This window comes from Cuculus canorus, chromosome 1 (assembly GCF_017976375.1).
Source record: "Cuculus canorus isolate bCucCan1 chromosome 1, bCucCan1.pri, whole genome shotgun sequence".
Classification (NCBI taxonomy): Eukaryota; Metazoa; Chordata; class Aves; order Cuculiformes; family Cuculidae; genus Cuculus; species Cuculus canorus.
Window position 1 is genome coordinate 89,759,477 of NC_071401.1, and position 14,539 is coordinate 89,774,015.

A 14,539-nucleotide genomic window follows, 5' to 3' on the forward strand; every position below is an offset into this window, starting at 1 on the left:
GGCTCAAAACTATGCAGCTATATTCAGAATAATAATTCAAAATTACCTAGTAAGACTAGTGTTTTCCTTTTGAATGCTGGCAGTTTTACTACTTCTTCATATGTGACGAGATCTAATTGATCAAACACTAGAACACAAAAGAAACCCCCACAGGGATAAGGAAAAAAGACATATAAAGGGTGATAATTAATTGTGCTACAAATTATAATTTTAGCAAGTTTTAGATTTATAATACAAAGTAATATTTTATAGAAAATAAAACCATTTCATTATGTAATTTTAACAAGTGTTCATTCAAAAAACCATTAAAAAGCAATAACAAAGCTACTGAAATGCTCAGGAAATTTTGCATGTCCCTTCATGCAGTATTCAGCAGACCACAAAAATTAGCTAAAATGGCATGCCATTCATGTTTGCATTCCTAAGAAATAGCAATGCTAAAGAAAAATCTGTAGACAGTGACCAACATGAATACAGTACGAGAACATCTATTTACACTAAAGATAGGGAAACTTGCATAATCATGTTTTAATAAGATCTATGGGAAATGTATAGAGACGAGTGTTAATACTTTATGGTACTTATTCTTCAAAACTACCACCATATTAATTGTAATTAGAGTTCTCTTTAAACACACGTGCTGGTTAAATTGACATGCTTTTAAAACTTGTGACAGAATGAAGAATTCTAATGAAAAGTGATGGCATTACATAAAAGAACCTCCACCATATTTAGGGAAAAATTGTAAAAGTATTATTTCAGAAATAATTTCAGCTGCAGTTGAAATTGGATGAATTCCATTATGCTTATCAGCCAAGTATCAATTGCCAAGGTATATAATGATTGACAAATCAAGTTTTGCTCATTAAAAACTCATTTTGCTCATTCCTCCTGTGCCAAATAACTGAACATCTGTGAATATTGTATTGTGAATATTGCAGAATTCTAATGAAGAAAGAAGCCAGGAGGCAGCTGATTATATTTATAAATATTACACAAATCATCAGCTGTGAGCAGAATAATGAACAAGTTTTCAGTTCTGTATTTAGGCATGCTGTAAAAAGATGGGAGGAGAGACTGCATCTAAAGTATGGGATCTTTGAGTATTTCAAAGTTCTGCTGCTGTATTCACTTCATCTATATCCAATCCATTTTTTAGGATCAGTCCAGATATATCCCTTTACCCACTACCCAAAACCCCTTAAGTAAGTAGGGTGTGGTGGGAGCTTTAGTTTGCTTACTCCATAAGTCCCCAGCCACCAAGATAAGATTGAAAGCATACGCTTTTTGTACCTAAGTCCCAGTTAAAGGAGAAAAGATTTAACTTAATGTATTTCTTCTTATAGGGCAGATTTTTCAATTCAATGGCAGTCTTCTTACCCTAGTGAAAAAGTATAACTACCTATTTTTGGTCAAACTACAAACTAGTAAATGGACATACTCAAATCTTTAAGATTTTGAAAAGATACAGACATGAAAACTTCCTATTCCGTTTGAAGCATTTTGAATTTCATCATAAAGAAGAATCTCTTTCAACCTTTCCCCAAATATTACAAGCAAGAATTTAATCATATTTTTCTTCCATTCCACGAACTTACAAACATGGAATTCTTAGTACTGTCCTTTTTGCAACTTCGCACTATTTAAACTAATAATTAATTTCATATTAGAAAGAGCTAACAACCTACAACATGTGAAACAGTGTTACCATTCTAACCATCTACGCCTGCAAGTATCTTTTTTCCCATTAAAAACACCCCAAAAATAAAAATCAATCCTTTATTTTCTTCTTGAAGGAAACCACCTTATGTTAGATACAAAGAGGAACAAACAACAGAAATGATACATATTAATCCCTTCATCACAAACTAGCAGTGCGGAGATGAAGTGTCTCAGTCTACACAGAGTTAAGTCATGATTGTAGGGTTTTAAAATGCAAAAGAAAAATGATCAATTCTTTAACGTACACATATGAGGAATACAGGACACATTTAAAGACTGAACTCTAATGCGTCTGTGTTACTAGCTAATAAAGAAAAGGAGTTTTTGAAACAAAACAGTAAGAAGCAAATCAAGAGGCATTGTCACTTGACAGGTTACTTACATGCACAGAGGCCATTGGGAGTAAGACAGCATGAAAAATGTACAGGGGTCATTGAGATATGGCTCGTAATATATTAGTAAAATAAAAAGTATATGCACAAAATAAACTTTACCATGCAATAGTCTAAACACAAGGCAAATAAATCACATTAAGAAATGATAAACATATTTTGTAAAAGCTTGGCAATTTTCTACATTATGCATAATACGAAGCATAATTCTAGTGTGTTCTAAAGAGTGTTCTTTTATGAAGTACTGAAATGTTATTGCAGTATACATCTAGAACATTTATAAAAATCTCAGTGACCCTAACAATGAAAAATATTTGTTTTTTCTCCTGTGGGCTTTGGTTTAAAAGTGCCTTTACAATGTTAAAACATATGATTGTGAACTTGTTTCTTGAAGGACACAATACTCTAGAAAAATGTGATGATATTCTTTTTTTGTGAAGGAGAATAAATTTCCTTTTAATTATAAAAAGTAACTGAAATATTCTCCTCTTTACTTTATAAACTGTCTGATTTGCAGAAAATCTCATTTCTACTTCCACTAGTATCCCAACGCATCACACCAAAATCCGATGTCTCAAATTATTAGCTAGCCACAAAATCTTAGTTGACTATGAAGTATTTTACTATGTTATTTCTTAGCTCCCCAGTTCAGCCTCATACCTAAGACAAAAATAACATGGATGATCAAATAGAATACACACTTCTAAACACTTTATTGAATTTTATACTAAGATTTAAGAGAAATAAATTCTGCTTTCTTGTAAGAGCAACATTGTGACACCTGGATTATACTTCCCAGCTCTACATTAACTATACTTATTTTGGATCCAAGAGAAGATCTGGTTTTCATTCTGATGCGGGTGCACTGAAAGCCTGCAAAACCCAGCATTGCTATATTTCTGACTAACAATATCAGATGTGAGAGAGTAGTTCAGAGGAGGCAAATTCAGCATCACCTTAGTTAAACTTGACAAACTCATGTGAGTACCATAGCATTTCAGGCATCAATCCCTGGAATATTACTGGCATCACCTTTAATACCTCAAGGACATAAGATGAATAAACATTTCTAAGAGTAATCTTTATTCCAACCTGCATTTTCATTAACTTCTTGACCTCTGAGGAGGAAGTGTCAGATGTTATTCTGAATAGAACAGTTTTTTTACAGTCATTTTGATAATTATTAATGTTAATTTTTCTCATTTTGAAGAACACTGTGCTCGGATGTAAAGAGGCAAACAGCACTGATCGTGGTGAGCCCGAAGGCAGGCTGTCAATCTTTCAAAATGTTCCCCCCCTGCATTGTGATAGGAAAGTCTAGATTACCTTCTCTTCAGGGATTTCATTGAGCTAGTCTTGTTCCTAAAGTATTGCCTGCTCCTTCTCCTTCCCTGGCCATCCTCTTTTGTTTGCATATTCCTTTGTAGCATGCCATGCTTAGTCACACTGACATTATTAATACAACTCACTGTGCAACTGCATAGCTAAGAAATGTAATTGCCCTGAAGAAAAAGAGTCCATGCTTTTTGTTGGATTATTCTTCGGTTAACTGAGTTAACAGCATGGCCATGCACAATTATACTGGAATTAAACTGAAGGGAGCAGCAATGCTGTGGGAATGTATGCTGGAAGCAATTTATAGTACTTTAAAACCAGTATTGTCAAAGAGTTTAGGTTATAAAATCCAGTTTTTGCTAAGGCCATAATCAGTAAAAAACTGTTTAGTCTACTGCAATGAAGTGAAAATCAGAATGTCAAACCAGCAAAAGGAAGGAAACAAGTTAAACCTTTAAATCTCTACTTGTCTCATAATTAAATATTTAGAGACAACGAAGAAGGGCTTTCAGAGAAATGAGTAATTTCATATTTAACCATGAACATCTTAACTGTGATGGTGAATTAAGGAGTATAATAAATGACAATTACTGTTCTTTGACTCCCTTAGACTTTGTTTTCAGATTACTTTTAAGCAATTATAAATTCTGTAGTACTGATACAATATGAGCTCTGATAGTGCACACAGATTGTACAGGCAAGGAGACGTGAAAATACAAATTTATGTTGTTTAATTAGTGTGCTTAAGAATGCAACTGAAAAAAACTCAGAAATTAATGCATATATGAAACACTTCTACTATACTATTTGGACAGGTATATATTTTAATTCTAATAAAAACCTCTGCAAGTCTCCCAAGAGACCACAACAAGGTATTTACCATCATAGTATGTGATATCAGTGCAAAAGCAATAGAAACAGTTTCAACACATAAGAGTATTTTATATAAAAAGAACTAATTTCTGCTCATGAATGAAGGGCTCTCTTTCTTCTTTATTGCTACTGAACTTTGCTCAGCAAGGATCTCTTACTCCACAGTCTTCTAGTTTCATAATTTTCTAAAACAATTCTACTTTTCAGCAGCCTAAATAGAAACTCAAAAATTAAAATTAAAATTCAGGCAGAAATCACTGCAAGGAGGATAAATTCCACAGTTTGCTCTATTTGGTAACTGTAAATAACATAATTACTACACAATAGCTCTTATTCCACTTCCAGCTGTAATGCTTCAAGAAAAATGACCCTTCATGATGTTCTCATGTATATATAATCTGTGACAATAAACACACAGTAACAAAGATGCTACTGAAAAGTTTTCTGTAGAGCACAGTACAGTTACATAGATTGCAAAATTCATATCCTGTTGGTTTCTAGTGGTTCTTTAAATAAAAAAACCGAAACCAATGCAAACCTCTATTGGAATATATTACCATGCATTTGTTTTGTTGCAGCTTGCCTCTCATTGATTAAGCTATATACTTAAGCAGCAAAGAAAAGCAGAGTAAAGTTGTTATAATTAGAATCTTATATTTTCACAAGTAACTCATTATGTTTATATATCAGTACCAGCTGAACAATTAAAGGCGAAGTTTAGATTGTAAGAAATTTAACCTGTTAAAGATACCTGCTTTTTTTTTCATACCTGCATTGTGCTTTGCCAAATATTTGTCTTTGTACTGCTTTTTTTTCTTTCCAAACCAAGTACAGCTGGCCTGTTGCTCCTGTTTGGTCTTCTCCATGGCTATACAAGCAACTCGCCTGGCATATGGAGGACAAAAATTTTTTTTTTGTTGTAAGCAATGTATTTTTAAAAGGCGACACAGAATTAATAAGAAAAATAAGACTTTTGAATAGTACAAGAGTACAGTAAAACTTTTAAAACGTTTCTTTTTTTTAATAACTTAAGAACACTTATACGCAAAAGTATTTTGATATAAAGAATATCTTCTGGGTAGATAATTAAAGCTCGCAGATCAAGTGAGCATGGGAGGAAAGATAGCTACTAAAATGTCTGTATACCACTTTGCAGTAGATTAGGCTGGAAAAGCATGAGGTCTGAAAAGGCCACTATGGTCCAAATTACTCCAGAGCAAGCTGTGTTATGGAACTGTTTTGAGGTCCATCTTTAGGATGATGTATTTCAAGTGTTCCTGTTGCAATGTATACCAATGTCTCCCTTATGTCAGGGCTGGCAAGCGAGCCCTTGCGAAGGAACGAAATGTCTGTCTACCTCTGTTTTCTTTTGTAGCAAAATCTCCCTTCCCTTAGCTACTCCAGGTGGCATAGGTGCTGTTAAACCCTTTCTAACACTTAATTCTTTCACTTAGCAAAACCTGTATGAAATATTTTGGGCCAGATCATCCATACTGATAAACTTTCTTGAGCTATGGTTCAGCACCTGCTTGCCAGAGGTTGTGCTGATATAATGATACGTTTAAGATATTTACTTAAGAGCTTTTGCAAGAGCTCTGCATTGCTTTTGCGGTACTCTGTGTCGTTGCTGTTCATTGAATCTGTCATTCAGGAAAGTTTGCACTATAATATCGCTCTACTTTTTGGCTTTTACATGAAAAAGGAAAAAGAGAGAAAACCCCAGAAGTCCCTCAATGGCCTTTGTGCTTGACATCTTGCCAACAACTTATTCCTGCATTAGTACTAATGAAAAAAGTGTTTAGAACCTAGAAGAGAAATTAATTTGACCCCCTTAAATAAAACATTTGTATGTAGCCTTCAGTCCTGGTTTCCTACAGTCTATATGAAAGCACAGTTATTTTTTTTTCTATTGTAATCACATATATGATACTGAATGCAACCCTTATTGCTACGCATGTACAAGAAAAAAAAATCAATGCCGCATAAACTGAGGCAATATATAGACTCTTTTTCAAAAAGAAGAAAAATATACGAAAACTAGCTATACAACAATGAAAAGCATGAAAGACGAAAGTAAAAGCAGCGCTAAACTGATTTTTATAAACATGTCATACCATTCTTGAAGTTCAGGAGAAGGAATAAGGCCTGCAGTACCATTTTTGGAGTTCTCGAGTTTACCCTGCCACCAGTTGTGATCATCTTTGCTAATGATTTGGATAATATCACCAACTCGGAATCTGATGCCAGCTTCTTTGCAAGGAATGAGGTCATCCTTTGCTGGATCATATTCAAATTGTGCTCTTACATATATCTATTAAAAAGAGTTTATGAAAGACTATATTAATACTGGTATAGTATAAAAAGTAACAGGTGAAAATTTGATCTGTGCATATAGTTACACATACTGTTTGCAACAAGCAAAGGAAGAAACAGAACAGGAAAAGCATAAGTGACAGCTGAAAATGAAACAGACACCCCCCAGTAAACAATGGAGACCTATGATGTTATTTTGAAAGCTCATGTCTTTTCCATACTGTAAAACCTGAACAGCAAAATGAACACGTGATAAACTGATAGAGTCCTTCAAGTCAGTATTAACTGTCATGAATCATTACAGGCTAAAAGCTGGCAGCTTACAACTCGAACTGTACTGTATTTTCCTACTGAAATTCCATGACGCACTTTCAAAATCTGTATGGCAGGAAATTTTATTGGACAGTATAAAGGACTTTGGCTACCTAACTGATATGTAGTATTTAGACTGAAAACTCAGTAGCTTTTTTTTAGATTAAATAGGAATTCTTGTTTTGCATCTATTGCATATAGGTACTTGGGAGGAATCTGGGAATACTCTCCATGGGTTTTTCAACAGAAGGCTATTCCCAGATAAATGAAAACTAATGATTTGAGTAAGCTGTTTTCTAAGGAACACTAACAGAAAGAATTCAGATTCTTACTTCATAATTTAAAATAATACAACAATCCTTGCTTTGTGTGTTAGTGAGGTCTTAACTCTAGAAATAAAAGTTTGAGTTGCTAATTACAGCCTTGAAGCATCCAAGGATCTTAAAATCAGAATTAAATGTCATGTCCATGATAGGGAATTTCTACAGTTTATGAACTTCAAACATCACTCTATAGCATCTCAGACAGACGTGTATATTCTACTGCTGATTTTCCCACTAGAAATTGACTTTTTTAAAGAAAATTCATATTTTCAAAGTAATATTCTTAATTTTAACTGTAACTCTTTTCAACCGTGCTTAAATTCTGCTCCAAAAATAGTCATAACTAGGCAGAGTTAGCACTACTCACGACACTTTAAACTTACAGTAATCCAACTTGCAACCAACATATGAATAAATTAACTTTAAATGTCGAATCACTACTATCTTGTACCCGATGCATTTTTATCTATTTACAGTGACAGCATACCAATATGGAATGCAAATTTTAATACACTAAATCTGACCCTTGTTATGCTATGCACTGAGCGTGTGAGTTTAGACAAGCAATCCAACTTCTTTTAGTCACCTGAAAACCAGGGTATTTTGAAACCAACTACATTTATTTAGTAAGTGGCTTTCTATGACGTAATTGCTACTGAACCAATTCCTTATTTTCTCTCAATTTATCTGACACAGGTCTAGAAAAGTGAGCAGTATTTTTAGCATCTGGAAACTTCCTTGCTTCTCAAGTCCTTGCTCCAGTTTGAGCCATTATCCACCATATACTGGCTGTTCATGGAATGGTACAGACTGCCATACAGACAGCAATATAACTGTTATCCAAGCCCTTACTGTTCTCAAGGATGACGAGCTATCAGAAAAATATGCTGGTTCAATGCGAAAACACTCTTGAAAACACCAGGTAACAATAAATGGTGTGAGTACAAGGAACACCATTATTCTGATATAGCCTTGAACAAACACTCTTCTCCTGGGAAGAATACCTTTGGAAAGGAAAACTAGAACTAGCACAATAGCTTGGAATGTCTTCCATGGAGCCTTTTCAGGGTTACGTTCAGGCAGCTGGAAACTCCACAAGATAATAGAGTTGAAAGAACCATATAGCTGTAAGCTTTAAAGATGAGAAATATGGTGAGAGCAATCCATCCAGGTAATAGCCATTCCAGCCAACTGAACCAGACAGTAGTATAAAAAGATTGTCAAAGACAACAGATCATGGAGTCCAATAACTCTTTTGAATGGAATTGCAAGCGTCAATATTAAAACTCTTGATAGAGTAAGGGGTTGAGTCCACGGTTAAGATTCAGATTCTGGAAGGGCTATATATAAACGGGACAGTTACTGAAGATGAATCACAAATTGCTTGATGGAATGTGTTGATTTGGCAGCTGCAGTACCCCCCACCCCCCAAATTCTTAAAACTGCAAATGGAATCATACAGAATCCTCTGCAGAGCCCTTAAAGGCATCCTTGGAATTCTCTTGAGAGGGAAGATCTTTTTTTTGGTCCATGGTGACACTACCAGCAAGGTAACAAAGTCAAAGGAGGTTACTGAATCTTGGCCTTAGGACTGAAAATTTAAGAGGCTATCTTCAGATCTATCAACTCTTAACAGAAATTGTCCTTAATATTTTTCTCTGAAGAGCTTTGTTAGTGTCAATAGTTAGTTATAGATGCAGTCAAGCTTGAGAATCTTTGTCAGTACAATGTTTTAGAGTACAGTATTAGGCATTTGCCATACTGGTCTCCATTTCAGCTAAAATATAAATCTGAGCTTTCCTCTAAGATGTAAATCTGCACAGGTCACTGCATAACAGTAAGTCTTTTAATGCATTCTGAACTAAAACAGTATCTCCAGTTAAATTTACAATGACTTTGTAACTCACACACATATGAACACATGAAAAAAATGCTATTTTGAATTAGCCACAAACAAATGAGTTAAAAAGAAAAAAAACAGAACAAAATTTCCAAGCTTAAATGTTTTAGTCCAGCACATACAGAACACGAGGGGAAAAAAAAACATAAGCAGGGATGTTCACTAGCAGCTAAGTTTACAAAAATTCCCATGGAGGATTTCTATTCACCTGTCGTCCTTTTGGTTGTGTTGTCGATGGCAAGTCCTGCAGAATAAAGTCAACCCAGGAGAAGAAATTTTCATTTTACTTTTTAAGGGTATACAACACCATTTGTTAGTGATTCATACTACATTACAGTATAATGGTAAGTCAGACAAAAATAGAAGCATTGACCCATGTTTAGAAATACTGTTTTTCTTAAAGAAAAATCAAACCCAGGCTGTTTAGCAGCAAGCTGAAGAAAGCAGGTAAAAAGTTTAAGCAGATAAGAGAATGTGCTTTTTAATAATTCAGCATCTTCAACACAAAAGCACTGTCAAGTGAAAGAGGCTCTTTATGCGAATGCCTTTTCCACTCAGCACTTAGTCTTGTTCTTAAGAGAGGGATGACTATTATGAATATTAAAAATTTTATTATTAAAGATGTATAATGTGATTAATTGCCCTAAGGAATAACTACTATTTGTGTTACAAATTCAATTTAATTCACAAAAATTTCTTAAATTTTTCATCCACAATTAGTTTTCATTGTATTAATTAATAAGCACTTTTTTTAGCTAGTCCCATGAACTCATGATATTGATAGCACTCTTACTGAAGGAACTTGTGTGTACAGTTACTACACTGGTTCAAACAATGACAAATGATACACAACACAGATTTTAACATTAATATACTTTAGAAAAACATGAGATCAACAGCACCTTTCTACCTGAACACACAGAAAACAGAAGTACTTTGTGTTAAAGATGTGATGATAATAGCTTGTTTTGTAGTGCAGTTTAAAGCCACTTCCTTTTGCTTTTCATATCCAGGCAAGGCTCATATTTCACAATGTATGTGCACGTACCACAACAGCAGAGGGCACACCAATTCGTTAACTCAGATAGCGGAAACCAGTACACGTTCCAGAGGTCTCTCAAAACATAAAACTTAAAGAGTCTAAAATGTCTTGAAATACCAGCTGCACAGTTATTCTTTCTTCAAACACTGTTTCCAAAGTTCAGGATGGAAATAGAACTTCCATTTTAAACCTTTACTTAGTTTTGAGGAAACTGCTAACAATGATTTAAGGATGACTGAAGTGTCACAATACTGTTATTAACATTTAATTCACTATATGGCTTTTAATGAGAAGAAAATGTTGGACAGAAACCTTAAAAAAGAAAATGGGGAGTTACATGTGTACCAATCTTGGTTCTATCAGCAGGACAACATTTTCCACTGACCACACAATAAGTATAACAGTAATGGCAGATGAGCACCAACAAAACTTTCACACTTTCTCTGTGTGGAACTGGAAATCTTACCGAAACAGAATTGTTAGTGCTGCTATGACCATTAGCTGGGGACTGTCTGGATGTAGAGGGGGAATCTCTCTGAAATAAGACACAAGGTTCATTAACAACACAACACTATCACAGGAACACAGATATATTTAAAAGAACAGTTACATCCACAGCCTTATAACCATTTGCTTAGCTGCTTCATCTGTGAAAGTTTCCACGCTACAAACTCTCTAAACCTGCAATGTTTTTCCATGGTTTAAGATTCAGTTTTGAGATTTCGATGTATCCTAGGTAATAACCATTTTAATATTGCCTTAGCAATCAAACAACTTTTTAATTACTGAGTAGCTAGGACCTCTTAGATCTCAAGTGGCCAACAACGCAAAAGGCCATTAGTCACACTGGTGTCTTTGTGCAAGGTAATTACCTGAAATTTCTATGCTGAACACTACTTTGAATAGAATGAGGCACATATTCCATTTTAAGGATGCTTCTAATATTTTTTTCAGCTATGTGGTAGAAGTCAGTGTTGATTAGTTTCTACTCTGTCAGATGCATCTCTCCACAGTGCCTCACTAACACTGAGCTAACACCTGAGAAAGAAGTTGGCCATTCTCTTCTTTCTCCTCCATTTTATAGCACACTGAGTTTTTTTTCCTCTAATATTCTTAAAGGCTTAAAAATATTAAGCCATAGCAATATATATCAGTTTAAAAAAAGCTACCTCTCCTGACTCAGACTACCAGTGTGGTCCCTAACATTTCAGTGAGGAGACAGCAGGCGCAGGGTGCATACCAGAATATTCTGCAGAAAGGATAACAGGAACTTCTGACTGGGTTTTGCAAAGGCAAGGAAGTCACTTGCAGAGCAATCTGTTTCACATGCCATTTTGATTGTATAGTACTTAATTCCATAAAATCAGATAATTGACCCACCTCTTCAGGAAATCAAATAACTCACTCATACATTCTTAAAAAAAAATTAAAATCTACTTTATCCTCAAAGGAATTTTGGAATATAACATTCATTGTCAATGGTCAATTTATGGAAGTCTGATCATTTTGCATAGCATCAAAGATAGCAGAAAAGAAGGGCCAGAACACTTTTTGAAGAAAACAAAGTTATTCCTGTCACATTTTAGCAATACAAGTGCCCTATGTGAACAGATTAAAAAACAGACTTGGAGGTAAACTGTTCATGCAACATTAATCAGGTAAAGGTTCTCCACTAATATTCTCAAATTTACAGTACTTAATGTGATAACTCTCATAGCTATTTTAAAGCATCAAAAGTTAAAACAACAGGAAACACTTCATCCCATTTGTTGCCTGTATGACTTGATGTGCAACAAACTCATGTAGAATTTGTGCACTTTTTTGTGGACTTGTTAGATATGATTTCACAGAAAGTTCCATATTTATCTATCTAGACACTTGCTTAGGTTTCAACACAGTTAAAGTAAGATCTGACAATATTGTGACTGTAAAATCTTTGTGGTACAAAGTATGCAGTCTGTATACTGCTGCTACATGCATAAGAGCAAAATGCTCATTCGGGTCCCACAACTATTTGCAACAGGTAGGAGAGTAGGGGAAATCAGCTGTAATTCTATTTACAAAATCACTTAAAATGTTCAAATGAGACCAAATAAGCTATTCGCTACTGAAAAAGAATAGGAAACCCAAAAGGCCTAAACGAACTGTTATTTCTTTTTCCATTTTGTATACAGGATTATCAACATCACCTTTATCAAATAGCAGTTGGGAGATACTTTTTTCCAAAAAATCAGTGACTTCTTTCTTTTAGAAAGTAATTTTCCACTTGCTCTGCAATTCTGTCTCTGCCATTTTCTTCTTTCAAGAGGTAAAAAATTTTTCCCTTTTTTTTCCCTTGTTCTTTTTTTAAGCCTAGCTTGTTACAATCTGCTAGTCAGTGACAGTTTAACAAGGGAAAGCTTCGGGAAGTGATGCAAGCACCCAAGTTGTTTGGAGAAAAACGAGTTCAGAGTAACTTGGAGAATGTCACTATTTCCAGACTCTCTTGAGGGCTTCTCCCTTGGAAGGAAATTTTCTTCATTTGAGAATGTTTTGATTTGTATTCCTCCAACAATTCTCAACAGAAGGCAGCATACTACTCAAAGCAAACATTCATCATAACAGAATGAGGAAAACACACATTTTCAGTGCTATTGGTAACTTCAGTACCGAATGCAAGAAATTAATCTACCAAGCTAGTCAAGAGGTATATGTACAATTTCAAATAATTTGGCAATTCAGCCACTATTTCAAAGGCATTTAGAGTCTTGGTTTCCTAGGGACTTGGCCTTTCTTTCAAAAAATATCATACTCAAAAGTTAAGAGAAAAGCTGCATTATACACAGAGATGAGATGAATCAATGAGTAAAGGGATCCTTGTAGAAAGCTGGGATTGCTTAGAATGGGACAGGAAAACTTTAGAGTTGCTTGTGAGTTTGTTTCTCCAGTAAATCAGAAAATGCACTAGTTCTCCCAGGAAGAAGGGCAGAAAAACACTTGAAGGATCTAATGATTCTAAGCAGTGTAAAGTGTTATCATCATATTTCAGTATAACTTGACTATCTAGACTTCCCAATCTTGCCTAGCTACAAGCCAAATAACAAACTGGCAGTCGTTTGGATCCTGGTTCTTCAGTTAAAACACCATAGCTGGAGCCTTAGAGGAAACAATCACAATCATTTCCAAATGATGATGGCAAAACTTGTTTCCTGTTGATTTCTTGTTCTTAGGAGTGGATAACAAATGATAAACTATTACCTTTGTGATGCAATCGTATAGCACAAGTTAATTACATCTACCAGATGTGGCCTGATCAAATTAGATTCTGAAGAACAGCTAGACTAATCACACTTTTGCCAGATACACCAAAAAAAACCCAGAGACTTTCTAAAACCTGAGAATACATTTCAATTTCAGTTTTGCCCCAGGACCTTTCTGGCAGGATTTTTAAAGCAAACAGGTTTAAGACTATATAAAAATAAACTTATAGTCTGAGCACTAATGGAAATATTGTAAGACTAAAGGAAAAAATCTATGGTGATTATATGGAGATTTTTAAAATCTCATATATATAAAGGCCTTCCTTCTAATTGAAACAACTTAAGTGTTTCACAAAGACAATGTGAAACATAAAAAAGCAATTCTCTTACTATTCTTACATATCTGACATCATAAAAACTTACTCAGGGTCTTTTGTCAGTACAAAGTAGAAATAGAAAATGTAGCTAAAGAAAAATGCTTACAAAATGCTCCATCTGGAGAAAGTTGAAACATATAAACAGCATATGAAGTCATCAGCCATAAGAGGAATGTGTTGCAATAGTTACTTAAGTTCATATTTATGTAAGTCTCTAATTTCCTGGATATCTGAAGCAGAAAATACAACATCCTTACCACTGTGTTATCTAGTAACTCAGGCTATTTGCCACATCAATGACTAAACAAGTCACTTCACAGTAGATCAGCTGATCAAATTTTTATACAAGGGAATTCATATGCATTATGGTTTCAAGCACAGTCTACTCAATGAATTAGAAGGCCTGGTAACTGAATGGAAGGCATGGCTGCAGGAAAAGCCACAAATTCCTAAGGCTGTGGAGCGTGTCCAGAGAAGAGCAACGAAGCTGGTGAGGAGGCTGGAGAACAAGTCTTATGAGGAGCGGCTGAGGGAACTGGAGTTGTTTAGCCTGGAGAAGAGGAGGCTGAGGGGAGACCTTATTGCTCTCTACAGCTATCTGAAAGGAGACTGTGGAGAGGAGGGAGCTGGCCTCTTCTCCTAAGTGACAGGGGACAGGACAAGAGGGAATGGCCTCAAGCTCCCCCAGGGGAGGTTCCAGCTGGACATCAG

At 35.0% G+C, this 14,539-nt stretch overlaps 1 protein-coding gene across 13 annotated transcripts in view; it reads right to left on the reverse strand.

Moving 5' to 3' along the window:
- The window catches only part of CASK (calcium/calmodulin dependent serine protein kinase), a 216,263-nt gene that overhangs the window by 16,047 nt on the left and 185,677 nt on the right, over positions 1-14,539 (reverse strand). For 4 of the 13 annotated variants that reach the window (XM_054072510.1, XM_054072527.1, XM_054072532.1 and 1 more), the window contains 5 exons: positions 10,679-10,747; positions 9,379-9,414; positions 6,437-6,633; positions 5,092-5,207; positions 47-127 (listed from right to left, as the gene is read on the reverse strand). In XM_054072510.1, the coding sequence (XP_053928485.1) occupies positions 47-127; positions 5,092-5,207; positions 6,437-6,633; positions 9,379-9,414; positions 10,679-10,747 (499 nt within the window). The remainder of the gene's footprint in view (positions 1-46; positions 128-5,091; positions 5,208-6,436; positions 6,634-9,378; positions 9,415-10,678; positions 10,748-14,539) is intronic. The other 9 variants (XM_054072520.1, XM_054072548.1, XM_054072566.1 and 6 more) reach the window with 7 other exon arrangements.